The 20,724-nt window shown below is 36.3% G+C and overlaps 3 protein-coding genes across 3 annotated transcripts; 1 reads left to right on the forward strand and 2 right to left on the reverse strand.

Annotated features, from left to right (window-relative positions):
• Window positions 1–585: 585 nt before the first annotated feature.
• LOC104900145 (hypothetical protein) lies at window positions 586–9,170 on the reverse strand. The gene is made up of 3 exons (XM_010687500.4): window positions 9,002–9,170; window positions 8,481–8,868; window positions 586–975 (listed from the first exon to the last, which is right to left on the reverse strand). The coding sequence occupies exons 2-3, from the start codon at window positions 8,859–8,861 to the stop codon at window positions 793–795; spliced, it is 564 nt and encodes a 187-aa protein (XP_010685802.1). The 5' UTR covers window positions 8,862–8,868; window positions 9,002–9,170; the 3' UTR covers window positions 586–792.
• A 1,051-nt stretch (window positions 9,171–10,221) lies between these two features.
• LOC104900146 (hypothetical protein) lies at window positions 10,222–12,698 on the reverse strand. Its single transcript, XM_010687502.3, has 3 exons — window positions 12,504–12,698; window positions 10,727–10,889; window positions 10,222–10,623 (listed from the first exon to the last, which is right to left on the reverse strand). Exons 1-3 carry the CDS (start codon window positions 12,626–12,628, stop codon window positions 10,489–10,491), a joined length of 423 nt encoding a protein of 140 aa, XP_010685804.1. The 5' UTR covers window positions 12,629–12,698; the 3' UTR covers window positions 10,222–10,488.
• Window positions 12,699–14,883: 2,185 nt separating this feature from the next.
• On the forward strand, window positions 14,884–20,049 carry LOC104900147 (hypothetical protein). The gene is made up of 7 exons (XM_048648211.2): window positions 14,884–15,042; window positions 16,514–17,076; window positions 17,245–17,396; window positions 17,570–17,665; window positions 17,944–18,200; window positions 18,860–19,080; window positions 19,206–20,049. The coding sequence occupies exons 2-7, from the start codon at window positions 16,738–16,740 to the stop codon at window positions 19,569–19,571; spliced, it is 1,431 nt and encodes a 476-aa protein (XP_048504168.1). The 5' UTR covers window positions 14,884–15,042; window positions 16,514–16,737; the 3' UTR covers window positions 19,572–20,049.
• The last annotated feature ends 675 nt before the right edge of the window (window positions 20,050–20,724 follow it).

Raw genomic sequence — 20,724 nt, forward strand, 5'->3', positions numbered from 1 at the left:
AATTTATTTTTTCTGATAAGGACGAGTTTTACAAGTTGAAAAGAATAGTGTTGTAAGCTTCTAATGGTGATCATGTGTTGTGTACGAGTATGGAGTTGAAGTATTAGTGATTTGCAATAACATCATAAGAAAAGACCAATATAACATCATAAAAGGATGAAGTTTACTTATTGAGAGACATATATGACATTTTTGTTTATGTGGTTTATAGGCATTGAAATATAGTGTACATATATATATACATGTATTTTCAACGTTTTAACTTTTACACTATTTATATACTATAATTTTATTTGTACTTTTTCATTTATATTTGAAGGTTTTGTTTGACATTATTAGCTGAAAATATACTTAAATTGATAGGTTAATTAAAACTGATAAGATAAACCTGAAAGCTGAAACTGATAAAGTGCCGGAACTGATAAGATAACTGATTAGTTTTAACTGTTTGGCAAAATTAGTTGATAAATTAATTTCAGTCACTTGATTTTGAAAAGGTAAAACTTAAGTAATTTTAGCCACCTGAAAGTTTATTTTAACGGTTCCTCAAACACTATCAATCATTTTAGCATTTAAAATATGTCGTTAGCACTTCAAAGTAGCTAAAATGCATCTCCAAACAAAGCCGAAATACAAATGTTGTGTTTTCCGATGGAGCCATTAATTTACTTAATACAAGATTTCAACATGGACTCTAGATTTTGTAGGCTGTAGCTGCTAGTTGGAGGAGCCATTACATGTTGTATTTATTTATTTAATTACTCCAACATGTATTTTCAAACTCTAGCCATCTCATCCACTGAGGAACATGGCACCAAGTTTAGCTTTTTTGCCATCACTAAGCTCAGCAATTGACTTGCATTTTGTGGACGAGTCCTCGTACAAACTTGTGTTGCCGGATGCTTCCAATTTTCTTTCTATTTCGCACCAATCTATGACTTTATAGTTCTCTTTTGGCCCATCTTCAACGTATACCTTACAATTTACAAACAATACAAAAAGAATCACGCCAAAAGCATAGAATTAAATACCGAGAACGTATATAATTGTACGTGTTCATATGCATAAATATTTTCGTGATGCTTAAAGGTTTATTTAAAGTTCATCTCTATTATATAAGGGAAGGGAGAGCAATGGTGTCCTCTTTTGAAATGCCTATTTTGCCCCCCCCCTTCCCATTCTAAATTACAATTTGACTTACAAATCAAAAGGGGCTTCAAACAAAAATACCAAAAATATAATTATAACAATCACTCACAAGTCAACTAAAATCATAAAATTGCATAATTTACGTTATGCAAATCACTGAATGAGAAAACTTTATAAAAACTTAAAAATTCACTTATTACAAACTATAACCTATGAAAAAATTGACTTGAAATCAAAGTGTTCACTTTCTTTACAATTTATGAAGTATTGTACTTAATTCAAAAATCAACTAAAAAATTATAATATTAGAAATCATAAATAAATTCAATAAAATTTCTATTTTGTTCATAGAATTTAACTTTGAAAAGTAAAAAAACAACAAAAAAAATGGTGAGAGACTTAAGTGACATAAACTTAACCAATCAAATTTTGCAACTAACAAAAACAATTATACTTTGTATGTCTAATGTTCAAATTTTGACTCTTGTGCCGAAGAAAATCGAGTTTCTGTTTCGAAAAAAATTCAAGCACGCATCGCGTGCAAAAAATTCTAGTAATACATTAAACTAACCAATTGAGACTACTCAAGAGTATCTTAATTTAAATGTTTTTGTAACAACTCTGTGTAAAATTAAAGATCTAAGACTATTTTTGTAATCACGTTAAAAGATGAAAGAAATGGTAATGGTCCACAATCATCATTTGTGTCAATTTGTAGTTTAGATGAAATTGTCATGTATGGTACGGTCAATCGATTGAAACTCTTTGCTACTTTAGATAAAAATTTAATCTCACAACGTATATGATGCACATTATCTAATAATTATCTTTCTTTTTACTTTTTTATTCATATATTCATCATGTGATGTGAGAGATCCAAATTGTTCTCTCTCTTTGATTCAATATTTAAAAAATATCGTTCTTACATTTACACCATTAGGAGATTAATGGCTAATCAATCTAGCTAACTCAGGAATAATTCGAGTTCGATCTGCTCGAAATTTCCGTGAGAGAGCATAAATAAGTTCAACTCGAAAACTTCATATTAATTAGCTAGTATACTTTACATGTTATAGGATTTTATTAAAAATAAAGTGAAAAGTTCACAATATTGACTGGAATGTCAAAAATTAGTAGAAAAAACTTACAATTATTTCAATTTCTTTTCTTTTTCGAGTTGAATTTGTTGGGCCATGAGTCCCTTCCTATGTGGAAAAACTCATTGTGTTTGGGTTATTTAGCCAAAGTTATCAAACTTTTAGAAGTTTGACTTTTGGGGCAAAACTCACGTGGATGTGAGGGAGCCAAAATGGACTTTGGCTTGCTTCATAAATATGGGGTAGTATTCAACTTGGACTGGCAGAAGTGTGTGTTGAATACGCAAGAGAAAAACACAGAGAGAAGAAAAGTGAGAAAATAGAAGAAAAGGAGAGCAGCCCCTTCTCGGTTTTCTGGGCACAGCTTTACAAAACACCTCTGATCGAAGGTCGTTCGTGGTCCGATTTGGCTGAAATTTTGACAGCATATCCGGGACATCTTGGGCTACATTCTGGACGGTGTGATCGTCTTTTGGTGCTCTAGTTCGTGAGATATCGCTGCTGTAATAAGCTCTGTTTTTCTGGTGATATTTCTCAATCTTCCTCTTTTGTAAGTTGCTAATTATGATGTCTATTGTTGGGTAATTTGTGTACCCATTTAGGACTTGGAATTGGGTTTGTGTAACCTTCCTTTTATCATAATAAGAGCAATTGGGTGGACTCCTAATCGTCCCGTGGTTTTTACTCTTCTCATTGAAGGGGTTTTCCACGTAAAAATTTGTGTGTCTTTGTTTCATTGTTAATATTGTTGAATTGCTTATCTTGTTGTGGTTGTTGGTTGATATTATTGGAGAATTCTGATTTTGGGAGATAGATCATGATTATGGTGATTTTGTTGTGACCTTGAACATACTAGAAGTAGGAACTTGCTAGTTGTATTTGTTCTTGTCACTTGAGTAATTCCGCAAGGAGGTGTATTTACCTCAACATTCTGGTATCAGAGCCACGGTATACTGTTTGTTGATTTCTCCATGGATTCTAGTAATATCAACAGTAGTAGAATGGTCAGTTTGAATGGTACTAACTATCACCTTTGGAAACGAAAGATGAAAGATTTGTTGTATGTCAAAAGTTGGCATTTACCTGTGTTTAGTACCGAGAAACCTGAAGGTAAAACTGATGAGCAATGGCAATTTGAGCATGAACAAGTTTGTGGGTTTATTCGTCAATGGGTTGATGATAATGTTCTTAACCACATTAATGATGAGTTCATGCAAGGTCTCTTTGGCAAAAACTTGATTCCCTTTATGCTAGCAAGTCGGGCAATAATAAATTGTACTTGATTAAGCAATTGATGGGATTGAAGTATAAAGAAAGTAAGGCTTTATCTGATCATTTGAATGATTTTCATGGCATTATCCAACAATTGTCCGCCATGGATATAAAGTTTGATGATGAGATTCATGGTCTTTTATTGCTTGGTACTCTTCCTGATTCATGGGATACTTTTAGAATGACACTTTGTAACTCGGCACCAAATGGCAAAGTCACCTTGGATTTTGCTAAGGTTGGTATCTTGAATGAGGAGATGCGAAAGAAATCTCATGGTGTGTCATCTTCGCCCGAAGAAGCATATGTTGCTGAGAACAGAGGTAGAGGTAAGAGCAGGGCTCCTAGTGGCAGAGATAAAAGTAGAAGCAAGTCTCGTGGGAGATATAAGAATTTGAAGTGCCATTATTGTGATAAAACGGGTCATATACAGAAGTACTGCTACAAGATGAAAAGAGATAACAAGGGTGGCAATGGCAAACAAGATAAGAAGCAAGATCAGAAAGACCAAGATAATGATGATCGAGCTGCAGCTGCAACTGTTGAAGATCTTATCATTGTGCATGATGAGAGTTTGGTGAACCTAGCTAACTATGAGACAAGTTGGGTGATTGATAGTGGAGCCTCACTTCATGTGACATCAAGGAAGGAATTCTTTACATCTTATACACCAGGTGACTATGGGGTATTGAAGATGGGTAATGATGGTTTGGCTCAAGTTGTAGGTGTTGGAGATGTTTGCTTGGTGACTGACATTGGAGCAAAGTTAGTGCTCAAGAATGTTCGACATGTCCCAGACATTCGATTGAACTTGATCTCCACTGGCAAGCTCGATGATGAAGGCTTTTGTAGTACCTTTTATAGTGGTCAGTGGAAACTCACTAAAGGTAGTTTAGTGCTAGCTCGCGGGAAGAAGCACACAAGCCTGTATTTGTTGCATGCCACAATTTCCACAGATCGTGTAAATGTAGCAGATGATGATCCAGCAAGGCTATGGCATAGAAGACTTGGACATATGAGTGAAAAAGGGCTAAGTTGTCTGATCAAGAAGAATGCACTACCTGATTTGAAGAGTGCAAAACTTGACAAGTGTTCACATTGTTTCGCTGGAAAACAAAACAGAGTCTCATTTAAGAGACATCCTCCATCGAGGAAATCAGGTTTGCTTGACCTTGTTCATTCTGATGTTTGTGGTCCTTTGAAAGTTAAAACTTTTAGTGGTGCACTTTACTTTGTAACCTTCATTGATGATTGTTCAAGAAAGCTGTGGGTGTATGCTTTGAAAACAAAAGATCAAGTACTTGATGTGTTCAAGCAATTTCAAGCTTTGGTTGAAAGGCAAACCGGTAAGAAGCTAAAGTGTCTCCGTTCTGATAATGGTGGTGAGTACATTGGACCTTTGGATGACTACTGCAAGTCATTGGGTATTAGACATCAGAGAACTCCGAAGAAAACTCCACAGTTGAATGGCGTGGCCGAGAGAATGAACAGAACTTTGTTAGAGAGAATGAGGTGCATGCTTTCCGAGGCAAAGTTACCAAGACACTTTTGGGGTGAAGCTTTATTCACTGCTGTTCATGTGATTAATATGTCTCCTTGTGTTTCTTTGAATGGTGATGTTCCAGATAAGGTCTGGTTCGGCAAGGAGGTTTCTTACAATCACTTACGTGTCTTTGGGTGTAAGGCATATGTGCATGTTCCGAATGATGAAAGATCAAAGTTGGATTCTAAGACTCGCCAATGCATTTTTGTGGGTTATGGTCAAGACCAGTTTGGCTACAGGTTTTATGATCCTGTAGAGAAGAAATTAATTCGTAGTAGGGATGTAGTGTTTGTTGAAGATCAGACTATTGAAGACATTCAGAAGGCACAAGAGACTACATCTTATAATGGTTATGATCTGGTTGATTTGGATCTACCTCCTTTGACTTTTGCACCTGCACCGGCTGAAGAAGTGCAAGGTAATGGCAATGATGGAAATATTCCTGAGGTTGATGATCCTGTTGATGATGATGTTGATGATGATGCTATTGAGATAGATCATCATGGCTCTCCTGAAGTTCAACCAGTTCCTGTAAGACGGTCTATCAGAGACCGGAATCCTTCTATGAGGTACCCTTCTTCTGATTATGTTCTCCTAACTGACGGGGGAGAACCTGAGTCTTTTGAGGAAGCTATGGATAGTGATGACAAGCAGTGTTGGATTGATGCAATGGAAGATGAAATGAAATCATTGCATGATAATCACACTTTTGATCTTGTGAAGCTACCAAAGGGAAAGAAAGCTTTGAGGAATCGGTGGGTATACAAGCAAAAACAAGATGAGAATGTGAAGAAACCACGATACAAAGCTAGACTTGTTGTTAAGGGTTGCAATCAGAGGAAAGGAGTAGACTTTGAAGAAATTTTTGCACCGGTTGTCAAGATGTCATCTATTAGAGTTGTTTTGGGTCTTGCTGCTAGCCTTGATTTGGAGATTGAGCAGCTAGATGTGAAGACTGCCTTCCTTCACGGTGACCTTGAAGAAGACATCTACATGGAACAACCAGAGGGCTTCAAAGTCAAGGGAAAAGAAGATTATGTGTGCAAATTGAAGAAGAGCTTGTATGGCCTAAAACAAGCTCCGAGACAATGGTATCGCAAGTTTGACTCCTTTATGGGGGAGCAAGGCTACAAGAAGACTTCTTGCGATCATTGTGTTTTCTTGAAAAGGTTTTCTGACAATGACTTTATCATTTTGCTTCTTTATGTCGATGACATGCTGATTGTAGGGCAAAATGTGGCTAGAATTGTAAGCTTGAAGCAACAGTTGAGTAAGACTTTCTCTATGAAAGAACTCGGGCCTGCAAAACACATTTTAGGCATGCGGATCATCCGTGATCGAAAGGCTCGAAGGCTATGGTTGTCTCAAGAAGCTATATTGGAAAGGTGCTTCAAAGGTTCAATATGGAGAAAGCAAAACCAGTGAGTACTCCTCTTGCTTTGCATTTTAAATTGAGTGCCCAACAAAGTCCTTCTACTACTCAAGAGAAGGAAAGTATGCAGCATATACCTTATGCTTCAGCAGTGGGCAGTTTGATGTATGCAATGGTTTGTACGAGGCCTGATATAGCACATGCAGTTGGTTTGGTAAGTAGATTTCTCTCTAGTCCGGGAAAAGAGCACTGGAATGCAGTTAAATGGATTATGAGATACCTACGAGGCACTGCAGATATGAAGCTTTGTTTTGGAAGTGACAAGGCTATTCTTGTCGGCTATTCAGATTCTGACATGGCGGGTGATATTGACTCGAGGAAGTCTACCTCGGGTTATATGATCACTTTTGCAGGGGGAGCAGTATCTTGGCAATCTAGGTTGCAGAAATGTGTGGCGTTGTCCACTACGGAGTCGGAGTTTATTGCAGCGACAGAGGCATGTAAGGAATTGCTTTGGATGAAGAGATTTGTCTGTCAACTTGGATTTACACAAAAGAGGTATGTGTTGTATTGTGACAGTCAAAGTGCAATTCATCTTGCTAAGAATTCCACTTTTCATGCTAAGTCGAAACATATTGATGTGAGGTATCATTGGATACGTGATGTTCTTGATGCTAAGTTCCTTGAGCTTGAGAAGATCCATACCGATGACAATGGTTCCGACATGATGACTAAAGCATTGCCAAGAGGCAAGTTTGAGACTTGTCGTTTGATTGCCGGAATGGCAACCACCTCCACATAGTCGGGAGGGGGAGATTTGTTGGGCCATGAGTCCCTTCCTATGTGGAAAAACTCATTGTGTTTGGGTTATTTAGCCAAAGTTATCAAACTTTTAGAAGTTTGACTTTTGGGGCAAAACTCACGTGGATGTGAGGGAGCCAAAATGGACTTTGGCTTGCTTCATAAATATGGGGTAGTATTCAACTTGGACTGGCAGAAGGTGTGTTGAATACGCAAGAGAAAAACACAGAGAGAAGAAAGTGAGAAAATAGAAGAAAAGGAGAGCAGCCCCTTCTCGGTTTTCTGGGCACAGTTTTACAAAACACCTCGATCGAAGGTCGTTCGTGGTCCGATTTGGCTGAAATTTTGACAGCATATCCGGGACATCTTGGGCTACATTCTGGACGGTGTATCGTCTTTTGGTGCTCTGGTTGTGAGATATTGCTGCTGTATTGAGCTCTGTTTTTCTGGTGATATTTCTCAATCTTCCTCTTTTGTAAGTTGCTAATTATGATGTCTATTGTTGGGTAATTTGTGTACCCATTTGAGGACTTGGAATTGGGTTTGTGTAACCTTCCTTTTATCATAATAAGAGCAATTGGGTGGACTCCTAATCGTCCCCGTGGTTTTTACTCTTCTCATTGAAGGGTTTTCCACGTAAAAATTTGTGTGTCTTTGTTTCATTGTTAATATTGTTGAATTGCTTATCTTGTTGTGGTTGTTGGTTGATATTATTGGAGAATTCTGATTTTGGGAGATAGATCATGATTATGGTGATTTTGTTGTGACCTTGAACATACTAGAAGTAGGAACTTGCTAGTTGTATTTGTTCTTGTCACTTGAGTAATTCCGCAAGGAGGTGTATTTACCTCAACAGAATTTTAAGATAAGTTGAACTTCAAAGTTTATGCTTGAAAAGGCTTTGATCGATTCGGCTCGAGTACAAGTTTTGTGTAGGCAAGGCAAGCAAACTGTTTGTACATTTACACTCCTCTAGACCTCTACCAATTGTGTTATATATGCGTGAGTTGTATCTCGAGACAATATGACAACAGATAAAGTTTTAAATGTGAACCTAATTACACAACGATCCAATCTCCAAGACGTATCTAACTTGCTGAAAATGATATATTGATATCCGAATATGAAAATTTTCGGGCACTTGTTTCATTACCTCTATTTAGATGATTATCGTGCATAATATATGACTTAATAGACTTCTACTTCTATTTTAATATGTTTTCCTTATTCAAGTGCATGAAAAACATACCTTGTTAGGCTCATCACCAAGTGGTATAGACCAAGCTAAGAGCCATGCGCTATTCACACTAGCATACACCACGGCAGCCTTGGAGCCTTTTGATGGAGCTCCATAGTGCACAAACTTGGCCGTCCCTCCTATAGGGATGTCCGCCGGAAGCGCGGCTCGGCCACTCATTTGCCCACACCAATCATGTTTACTATGAATATGCAATCGACTTCCTTTGGTTATGTTTAGTATACAACCAGCCGTTTGTAGTTGCAAATTTTCGACGTTAGGATTCTCCGATAGTAGGAGTTTCTCTGCCTCTTTTATCATCTGCTTCACTACTGCTTTGTCTTCATTTTCCAAGATTGATGTCGAAGGTGGTAGCTCTTGTGTGGATGCCATGCTTGCTCTGTATGATCATTAAGAAGAAATTTTTTACGCAATTGATTTAATTTGATATTTCATGCATTAACCAAATACAAATTGATATAATGGAAGTATGAGTATATAAGTTTATGAAAGAAAGGAGAAGAGGAGAATACTTTGAGTTTAGATGTTGTATTGATGATCGTTACAGTCTATTCGCCGTACCTTATTGTCAGAAACGAGAATTTAATTAGGTAATTTGTTTTGATTTTTTAATGAACACTAGATAAAATTGGAACGATACAGGAAGATATTGCGTTTATTAAACGCATTGTAAATATGTAAGGCAAAGTTGTAGGTAAGTGAATGAATTGGAAAGTTGTAGGTACTTGTCAAAATAGAATAATACTATTGTTGTGATAGTTAAAGTGGCACTAGCTACCAAGAAGATTGGGTATAAAGTGGTGAAATGCATTTTTAAATATCTGATTTAAAGATGCACAATTGACCTACTTATCTTGGCTAGTACTGTGCGTAGTAGTAGTGGTGGTTATGGTATCAGTTCTGATTCTCCTGTCAAGTGTCAATTACTCAATTGATAGGTTCAGTTTTCACATCTACATATGGAATCTGTAATGTTCTTGAATTGATATATGGTGCACATACTCCAAATCTAAGAGAAAGTCGCATATTTCATATTTGGGCCACTAGTATGTAACAACATTTCCCATTATTAATTTATGAACATAGATATATTAATGATAAACTTTATTGGACCTGTATACAAATTTACGTCGGAGGAGTGAGTGATCACGTATAAGGTTGGCAGAATTTCATCCTAAAATCAATTGGTGATAGATGGAGTAACCCACCGATCTATTATCAGTCATTCTAACTCTAATTCCTCAATGTGGAACAAACTATTTCTAACTTACATGTAGGCCACTTATAACTAACAATTGTCTTCTAAAACACTTATTCTATTTCAAATTAATTTTGGTGTGACCAAATCATCAAATGCCATATTTCCAGAACTGATGACATTGGTATGTTTAGTTTTAAGAAGAGATGAATTTGTTTCTAAAACTAAGAGAAGACATTTTGATAGATATGCATTTTACATTCGAGTGTAAGTTTACACCCTAGGTACATATAAAGATGTAGTAAAATAACTCTATTTGAAACCTTAAAATCGACTACCTTTTATAGACTTTTTTAATCTTCCTGAAAATGGAGAAATATTTGAAAGACACGAGAATATTCAATTCAATGTTTATTTTTTTAAAAAACTAGTCAATTGGTCCATCTCTAATTCCCTATAGGCTTGGACACAAATTTTTAACTTGAAGCACAGCTTATGTGATCTAGCTCTAAACATACATCATACTAAAGATAATGTCAAACTTACAAATTTTTATCACCGCTATATCATAAGTCACAACAATCACCATTATGTCCAAACATAAAGTTTACAATTCACGTAAATCCATTTATTTCCTTATCATAAGACAACTCAAGAACAAAAGCATAACTTTTAGTGACATACGAAGTAAATGACATATTGGCATATGAACCTGTTAGGCGTAGGCTATCCTTACACACTATGCATCTTCAAACCTACATGGACTCACACGACGTAACCTTAGACTATGGTTATAGGACATTAATGTTTAGGGGGTGTAACATGGCTCCCGAGCCTAATAACCATGCCATCGATATCACGAACGTATCCGACCTTCTGACCCCATTCTTTTTGCTCCGGTTCACTCACTGCTTCGGCTCCATTTTCCACTGCCATCTGTTTAATTTCAACAAAGATTTATGTTTGGAAAATACTTCTAGCAAACGAAAAACGAAAGAATGTGAATTTTTATTATTTCAATAATTTAGGATGGGGATACCTTGAAAGCAGCGTCGACATCAGCAAAATCAAAACAGACCTCAATTGGGCCTCTTTCATTGTTGGAATGAGGTACTCGGACTTGGCCTGTGACCCCATCAGTCTCATGTTGATGGATTGGGGTGAACGCTATTGTGGTCTGTCCACTTTCCAATTCTCCCCACCTATATCAACAACACAACAGTCCACCAAAATCAAATGCAAATGAGAATGAGTACGCTCACTCTATCGCGTGATTCATGACTTTAATCAATAATATCTTTCTTTTTAAATATATGTATACTTTCTCACTTTCTTAGTTTTGAAATACATGAAACACTTTTTTTTATATGATTATTTCTTGAAATTAGTGTTCACAATTACTTCCTCTGTTTTTTTAGTTAATCCGTTTCCTCTTAACATACTTATCATTGCACTATTTTGAACCTTTATATCTCTAATCATGGTTAAGCAAAAATTACAAAAAGTTGATATTTGAAAGATATACATTGAGACGTGTTATTTATAACTTGAAATCTTGTTAAAATGACATAAGCCCAACTTTGAATGCACATATCTCTTAATTATAGATGGTTTTAATGTGATTCAAATTGGAGGTGATATTTTGTTCTAATAGCTTCCCAACGACAGGCCATGTGCCCTCCGTTGAAAAATGAAAAAGTTATGACTGTTTTACGAAGAACTGTCGAAACTACTTTCTAACTCACAATAATTTATTTTTAATTTTAAAATTTTTAATTTTTTTTTATCCATATGAACCACGAATGCAGTACAAAGTACAAAGAATGGGAGGGGGATTCGAACTTGTGACTTATTGTTCACAACACCTCAATCTTAACCACTAGGCCAAGACATCCTTGGTGAATTTATAAAATTATATGACTATAACGGCTCGTTTGGTAGTTGGTCATAAATGGTGGTAATAGGAATGAATTTGTGTGTAAATTTGTGAAAAATATCATTGTCCATTCCTATGGTAATGCTAATTTATCCTAAAGTGTCCACTTTCCTTTTTGAATTTTCATTCCCATCTAATACCACCTTGTAGGTGGTAATGAGTGGTAGTGAAAATTGATTCCCTTTAGAGACAAAAACACAAGTTTAGGGGTGAGATTGCTTGTCCATGGAAAAAAAATACCTCCCCATGGAGATTTTAAGAGTGCTTCCCTAATAAAATTACACTTAAAATTCATTCCCATTACTGCAATTTATTAACGACTACCAAACGGACCGTAAGAGAATTTGCATCGAATTTTATGATCCTACAATTTTGCAATTCGGGAGAACTTTTTCATCCCCGATCCCACGTAAAATCTTAATTTCATAAATCTTTCGATCCTAACCAACTAACAAAATTCAAAATTCACATGGTAGGACCATAACATGATTTTATAATAAAATTCTACGATCCGATTTTATCATATAATTTCACAAAATAATTCCAAATATTATCTTTCGTTGTGATGTAGGACAAGCTCTAACACAAGTCTTTTGACCACTTTATAGCATAATAATTACTAATTTACCCTATATTATAAGCTCTTATAATCCTACCATTCGAACCTGCCATTTCGATCCTATCAACACTTATGATTCAAAATAAGATCTCGATTCTGATAACATCGATACATTATACTGGTATTATTTTTTTCCTTCAAATTATTATTAGTTGCAAATTTTTCTTATATATTTTCATCAATTTTTCAACTTTTTAATATCTATGAGACTATGACATAATCTCGCAACAATTATGGAAAAGACGAATCATTAGATATTACCTGTGGGAATTGTCTAAACGGCGAACATTGATGCCAAATGCCTTAGCATAAAAAGCTACAGATTTCGCAACGTCTTTAACGTAAACAACTGTATAAGCATAAGCTGGGTTGAGATTTGTAGCCATTTTTTTAAAAAATTTCTTTCAATTTCGTTTTGATTTGATCGAGTTTATGATAATGAAAGATTTGATTCTATCTTCATGGGACTTTTAACTTTGTTTTTGCCATTTTTAATCTTCCATTTCAACACGTGGTGCCTGTGCAAGGTGTGAAGGCTAGGTGATGCCACTTGTATGCATTCACTTTTTTCTTTTCTTTTTAAAGAACCTTTGTAGAGCGGTGAAAATTTGATTCAACCTCAAAAATAGATCCAAACTCAAACTGAACTTCTATTTATTGTCTTGATTAGATTTGAAATATGAGTATGTAACCACTCAGAGTGGACATTGCTACATCTACCCATCGGATAGACTACCCGTTATTAATAGATAATTAAAATATTATTATTTAAGTCTAGTTGGATTCCACTATCATAATTACCACAACCTTCTATTATGAGGTGGGTAGTCCGTAGTCTACCCGATGGTTTAACCAAGTTTTTTCCACCAACTTATATTGAATCTATTATATAAATCTGATTGTTATTTTTGTCGTTTCGATTTGACTTTCACGTCTCCCAACATACAATTTGAGCCATTGATACATTTATCAATTACTAAAAATTATACAATGTAAAATTTTGAAAATTCACTTTAAAACAAATTTAATACTTTTTCCACTTTCAAAAAGTAAAGCACTTCTATTGAAAAGCTCTACATAAAATAATGAGAAGACAAGCCAACCGAAAAGTAAAGGAAAGAGCTGGATAAGAGGTCCCCATCCTATTCACTCTAAAGATTGACGACCCCTTGCCCTACGAGAAAAAGGGCAAAGGGCAGTAGCAACCCTTTGACTTCAAATCATGATGCGACCTATAGCTTCGGGTTCCACATGAGCCTTAGGACCAAAAATAGTAAGAATAGGCCCTAAAGCTAAGCACAAAATTCCTTGAATAAAACCATTGGATCATCACTTATTTAATCAATAGGCTAGGTATTATGACTTTCTATCAACTTTTCCAGTATTATCCCAAATAACCAAACTAGGGATGGCAGTGGGGCGGGGATGGGTCTAGGTTTGGCGGGGATGGAGCGGGGATGGGGATTAAAATTGTACCCGCAATGGGTGGTGGAGCGGGTGTGGATTTTATGTTATACCCGCCCGCCTCGCCCCGCATATTTATTATTGAAATTCTATTTATATACATTACTAATGTTTTGAAGACACTTTTGAAATGTAATATAATATTTGCCTTTGTTAATGTATTTTAACTTTTATTTTAATATATTATATTGTGATTTTGTGAATTAGACAACTATAATGGGCTTATGGCAGATTTTTTGGTGGATTTTTTGCGAGGATGAAGTGGGTATGACGCGGGTACAATGCGGATGTGGGGCGGGGGTGGGTCTAGAACTTCCCCCCGCAATGGGTGGTGGGGCGGGGATGGGGATGGAATCTTCCCCCGCAATGGGTGGTGGGGCGGGGATGGGGATGAGAATTAAATGCGGGTGCGGGTGTGGGGGTACCATCCTCCGCACGCGCCCCGCCCAATTGCCATCCCTAAACCAAACTCTGTTTACCCACATATTATCTTCTTCTTTATCTAGAAGATCGTTGGGCTTAAACGAGACCAGACATCTAACTTTACTGTCATTGATTTTTTCGTCGTGACATAACACACCCCTTTTCTCCGACACTTAAATTGAATGAATTGTTGTCCTACAAATCAATTTCATAAGGGCCAATTCATTTGCATTTCTTTATGGAGTTGCTAGCATTTTCACTACTTTAAGTTAGCCGATCTAAACCTCGTTTTTTTAAAATCGGGAATATCCCTTCGATGACTTTGGATCACGTACATATCAATTTTAAACGATATGAACACAAAAATACATTATTTTCTTCATAAACTCATCCTTTGTGGTAGATAACTCAATGAATAATTGCATCCCAAATCTTTTGCTCTCTCATTTCTCTTCCAAACTCCGTCAATCAATAACATGAACTAGAGGCATCGATTCAAATACTTTTTTATAATAATAAAAACTAGAAGAATATATGCATTGAGAAGAAAAAAGAAATAGAATATGCCTTTGCATATTACTTCTATTATAGAAGTAATAAATTAGCCTCCTATACAGATACCAAAATATCAAAGCATTAAGAATTAATTAGTGACACACTCAGTCAAGTTGCAAACAACACACTTTGACTAATGCTGTATTTGCTGCTGAGCTGGCGATGTCACAACTTTCCCAATTAATTTGACTTTTAGATTACGGCGCATTCTTGATATTTCTTCTCTCGTCCTTTTCTCTGTTGTTTCTTCATCATTCAAATACTCCAGAATTGATACTTCAATCATTTTCTCTCTCCTCTGAATCTTCGATCTCTCTGATTTTTCCTTGTTTGAAGTGTTTTTAGCTGCCTTTATCAGGTAACTTAATTGTTTCTTTTATCATACGTTGTGATTTGTGAATTTCCCCCTAATTTGAAGATACTTGTAGGTATATTTAGACTATGATCTTGCAATGTAGTGTTAATTTGCATTTCTTTTTGTTTGATTACATGATTATCTCTAGGAATAATTGATTATAGAGGAATTGATGCAACTGTGGTCGATTTGATCATGGTTGAATTTAGTTTAGAATTTTGCATAATTTAGCCTAACTTTGAGAATTTATTAAAATGTTTGATGCGAACTTTGTTGAAGGATTAAAATTTGTAGTAAGATTAGGAGCATAATTTGAGTAATACGCGTTAGAATTTGCAAGCTGTGGTATAAATTATGGTTGGTAAGTGTTTAGTGATGATAGTTTTCTACTTCGAATATGCAAAGAGGTATAAGAATTTCGTGATTTATTGTGTATTTGACAATGAATTTGTTATTAGAACTGTGAAAATAGCCTAATTCAACCTCTGGACACTTCGCGTCGAATGAGAGCACCTTTTACTGAAGATTGAGCTGTGTTAGAGCTGTTAATGTGTTGACACAGAATGATCACAAGAATCTGACTACTGGAGTCTTAATCGGGGTGGTGTTTTGGCTAAATCTGTCCTACCTTTATCCAATACAGTGTTACATCCGAATTTTTATGTTTGTCAATGCAATTGTAGCCTTTAGTTTCTATGTTCTAGTGCATATTTCAATTGTTTGATTTTAGCTCATTAGTGGAACACATGTATGAGTTTTGTGGTAAGTTATGGTTTGAAATAGAATATTAACATGAAGTGGAGGCATGCAGCTGCTGTTCAATTAGATGTTATGAACTAGGTTACATTTTGTTCATTATTACTGGTGCAATTGATGATCTGTTATTAAGTTCTTACTTTGCAATTGTAATTACCAAATATAATTTTGTCACTGTGGCAACTTGGTTAGTTTTTTAGTACCATCCCATCAATTCCAATACATGTGAACTAGAGTCGTATCAGATTAAGTATCATCCCTCTTATTCCAACATACGATGATATTCCTTCTGAAAATATATGACATGAGGATTTTGATAGTGAATTGGAACTGCAATTTGACGACTCGCAGCTTTTGGGGGACATTTTAGAGCAGCAAGACTGATAGACTGACAGTACAAAGGAATTATAACTCTTTGGTGCTGAGTTCATCTCACTAGGAACTCCCATCACGAGTTGAAGCTCAGTGATAAAAGATAATACTTTATTGTTTGGGGGAGGGGGTGGGTTTGATTAATAATTTCTTGTAGTGTGAAATATGATTAAATGCTTCAAGTGCTTGTTCTAGGTGGCAAGAGAACAGCAGAAAAATGAGGAAATTAACTATTAGGTTCATGTGATAAACTTCCTATATCTGTCATTCTTTGCATCTGTTTGAGAAAATGGTCTGAGAAAAATTCAGATGGGCAAGTGCTGATGCTGGTTCATGTATTATGCAGGATAAGTAAATCCTATATCTCCCTCGGGAAAACATGCGTTGCAGCAGGTGATATGCACGCTTTTCTCTACTTGTCCTGTTCGATGAAAAGAAGAATCACAAGATTTTGTTTCCTTGTGTTATAGATAGTCATTGCTTGAAATAGGGTTCTCTTTTCTTCTTATGGTGCACTATTTGAGCCAAAAAGGTCAAGTGTGTGCTGGAAGGCCTCTATAATACTTTTCGATGGGGGAACAACATGATAGTTTTGGTCTGAGGAGGAATTCTAAAATGCCCAGTGGAACCTATCAGAAAATTGCAGCCAAAGTTGCTTCTGTGCCAAAGACTTTGACACAGAAATCTCGTAATCATATTGTTCCAAAAGATCTTGTAGTGAGAGGAGTTGCTGGTGATGTAGCATTTTTTCTACTAAAGGTGGCTGCTCTGGAAACTACAAGGAGGTTTTCAAGAGCTAAGTGCCCATTTGCTTGGCGTAGTATTCAGGCATTCCAAATGCTATGTTATCCACCATTTAAGTGGGTCCACAGATGGGCTCCCTTAAAGGGCTTGGTTCGCGGAATGCAGGTAAGTACTTGTGCAGCTGTTCGATTCTCTCAAGTTGTGTTGCTGTTTGGACTAGAACAGATGGTACATATATTGGAATGTCTTGCACCAGCACTGTATAGTTTGGATCATGTTGACCTTTTTTCTTTCCCTTTCTAAGCTCTTTTGTTTTAAAATCATACCTTTCAGATGTTGTCACGTCCACTGTTAGTCATCTCCATAGCAACAGCTTTGTCTGACAATGCAGTTAAGGCAAGCAATTCAGACGATGAGCATGATTCTCATGCACCTGAGAACTTAGATGAAACTTCATCCTCTGTCCAACCCTATTTTGAGGCAAGGTAAACCAAAAGCATTAAGTTGTATCTATTGATGCATAAGTTCAGATTGATGACTTTGTTGCCATCTGCTGTGTTTTCTCTGCGATTGCTGATGGAGCAAAAACTTTCATGTTTATGTAATTGTTACTCTTGCTATGCGATCCACCATTTATCATTAGCTGTTATTGTTGCAGGAACGATGATAAATTTCCTAGCTGTCCACCACCGGAAAATTGGATACTTAAACTTCACGAAGAACTTGAAAGTCAAGGGATCAGCTTACCAGACAGGTGATCATTAGCATGTGAAACTAATATATTTACACTCTAGATAGCAATATGCAGCGTACATGTTTTTAGGTAGTGGCTTAATGTTGACTTTATAGCTTTTTTTTGTGGATTTATCCTTTTTGGAAGGACATGAATACCAAACCTCTCTGTGTATGTGCTGTCATGGTATACCTTGCCACATTTGAAAAAGGAAAAGATTTTTATGGGGGGAGGGGGGAAGAGGGGTAATACGACAAAATAAATAGCTGTTTGAAAACTGATTATATGAAACATTGCAGGATTAATGAGAGTGAGCTTCGAAGATTTTACAGTGCTGCAAATGGCGACTTTTCGTGCCTGCTTTCATCAATTAAGAAGACAATTCGTTGGAGAGAAACATATCACATTCTTTCAGAACAGGAACTTAATATGTGGTCAGATATTGTCTTCTGGCATGGCTATGATGTGAGACACAGACCTTGCTTGATTGTACGTCTTGGTCTAGCTTGCACCAGTCTACCAAATCATGATAGGCCACGATTTGCGCAGGCCGTGGGTAATGCTTTATTCCTAACAGAGGCTTTCTTGGATTCTCCTTAATCTTGATAGAGAAATGTCCTTTCCCTTTTTTTTCTATCTTTCTATTATTATTATTATTGTTTTTTTTGGGGGGGGGGGGGGGGGGGGAGGGGGAGGGGTATAACTAACAGGATCTCTTATCAGCAAGTTAGCCAGTCAGGAAATAATTCAGCAATGACCAGCTTCTTAGCAATCCCTAGGCTGGGCTCTTACAAAATGGACTTCAAGTCAGCTGTAAAGCTAAAATTTTCATACAAATTGGACTTCAACTGCTTTTGGTTGATATATTGTCTCACAGTTTTCAGCTCTCACCACAGTTGATTCTGATGAAGGTTAATTCTAGATAAGATGGAAAAGTTATGTTCATTTGTGCAAGGCATGGGTCAAACATACAGGTGGAAGATTATGGTTAATACAATTTAAGTAAATCTTAGGCTTTGGAAACAGAAACACTTCAATCTGATCAGTCTCTTGATTGTAGGCTTAGCTATGCTGCTAAATAGTTATGTGATATGGTCTCTGATACTCTGATGCAGGCTACCTTTTATTTAGCTCAGTAAGCTACAGAAATTTACGAAGTGTTACATTTGATGAAAAGTTTAGAGCATGCTGAGTCGATATTGGTTGCTAATGCAGTTTCTCAGATGGAGCACGGTATCCTGCATTTGGCTGATCGTGAAAGTCCTAAAGTTATGGTTTTGGTGGATTGTGAAGGTTTATCTCCTTTTAAACTCCCAATGCAAATGATAAGATCCTGCTCTCTGCTATTTCAAGATCATTTTCCACACTGTCTTGGTGGTTTATATGTCATACGGCTTCCTCCAGTAATTCGGGTGATGGTGCAAACTTTCAAGAAAGTGAGCTACTTGTTTCATTACTGTTGGAATGTCATTTTTCCGTCTCAAATCTGTTCTCTTATCCAGTTGCGCTGAGTTGATTAGTAATTTAGTATCACATGGATTCATAATTTTTAATCTTTCAGGTTTTAAATCCTGTCACTAAGCAGAAGTTGAAATTTCTCGGGTTACAGTACCGGGAGATTCTTTCCGAGTATATTCAGGAGCTTCCAGCGTGTCTTGGTGGTAAATGCGTATGTGAGATATGTTCAAGTGCAAGTTCCCACAATGCTCGGCGTTTTCCTTCTATGGAAGTTGCAAATCAATTGCTTGCAGATGGACTTAATCTTGAGGACGTTGATCTTGATCATCTCAGATCTGAGATTGATGTTCGTCATAGTTTAGATGAAGTGCTAAGAACTGGCATGATTGGAATCCTTATGTTGTGTGTCCTTGTTGCTCTGCTAGCCGGATTTTTTGACCGAGAAAGCCATCCAAACTTGTTTCTATGAGGTAAGAGTGAGCTTTATGTTTTGGATCTGTCAAGCCCATTCCTTTTCGAGAAGATATCCGATATGCCCATGCCATGATTGCTTTCAACAATGAGACATTGGAGCTTACAGCTTGTACAAATTATCTTTTAGTTTCGTATATGCCCATTCTTATGTGAGAAACGTTTGTGGTAGATGCTATTGTATTTACTTTGCTATGTGAGAGAACAAATTACCTGAGGACCTCAGGCTAGTAGTGTGTATGAAAACCCCTTTTCCTTGTCCAACTTTAGGATGCGTCTTCGAATTATATTAGTGTAGGAGGCATCATCTGATCAAATATTATGTTAGACATTTATTACCGTCTAATATGAGAGTTTGTAATAGTAAACCTTTGTTAGTAGCACTTTGTGCTCTGCTAAGTTAGTATTACTTGACTTACAGAGTGTATTTAGGTTCTCTGAACCATTATATATGAAGGGCCGTTGTGTTTAGTGTTTATGCCTTTGCATTCAAAATGTACTGCTTGACACTAATAGACTCTGCCAGCTCTGTGTAGTTGATATTGTTGAATCCCTTATGCACATGTGCGTTGTCCCATAATGCAGCAGGTGAGTGACTTTTGCTACATTAAGTTTGATGAGCTACTTCAATCGAATAGGTATGAAACCTTGTTTGAGCTTGTTGTTGTTATTGTTATTGTTATTGTATGTGTTGTTATACGCTGAAAAGAATATAAAAAGATGTTGCATGATTATGGTTCTTCTTTTGTAAATTACCAAATACGATCAAAGTTTGCAAGACTTGACACATTAATAGGAAATAGAAGATAATTTTGGTAAGGATGAATTATGATAAGTAATAATCTTAAACGCGTACTTTTCAGACAAGAGAGTCGTCGTACATTGGAAAGAATGTTTGAAGATGTTGCATGATGACTATGGTTTTTCTTTTGTAAATTACCAAATACGATCATAAATTTGCAAGATTTAACTGCATGAATTGGAATAGTTGATAAACTCGTACTATTGGCAGAGTTTTAATTTTCACTTCTTGATGAAAAAGGAGTAATATTCAAGGTATATACTTCCTCCGTTTCTTTTTACTCGCTACACTTTCCATTATGGGAAGTTTCACATTACTTGCTACACTTCTTTTTTGGGCAATAAACTCT

The sequence above is a fragment of the Beta vulgaris genome, chromosome 7 (genome assembly GCF_026745355.1).
Source record: "Beta vulgaris subsp. vulgaris cultivar EL10 chromosome 7, EL10.2, whole genome shotgun sequence".
NCBI classification, from domain to species: Eukaryota; Viridiplantae; Streptophyta; class Magnoliopsida; order Caryophyllales; family Amaranthaceae; genus Beta; species Beta vulgaris.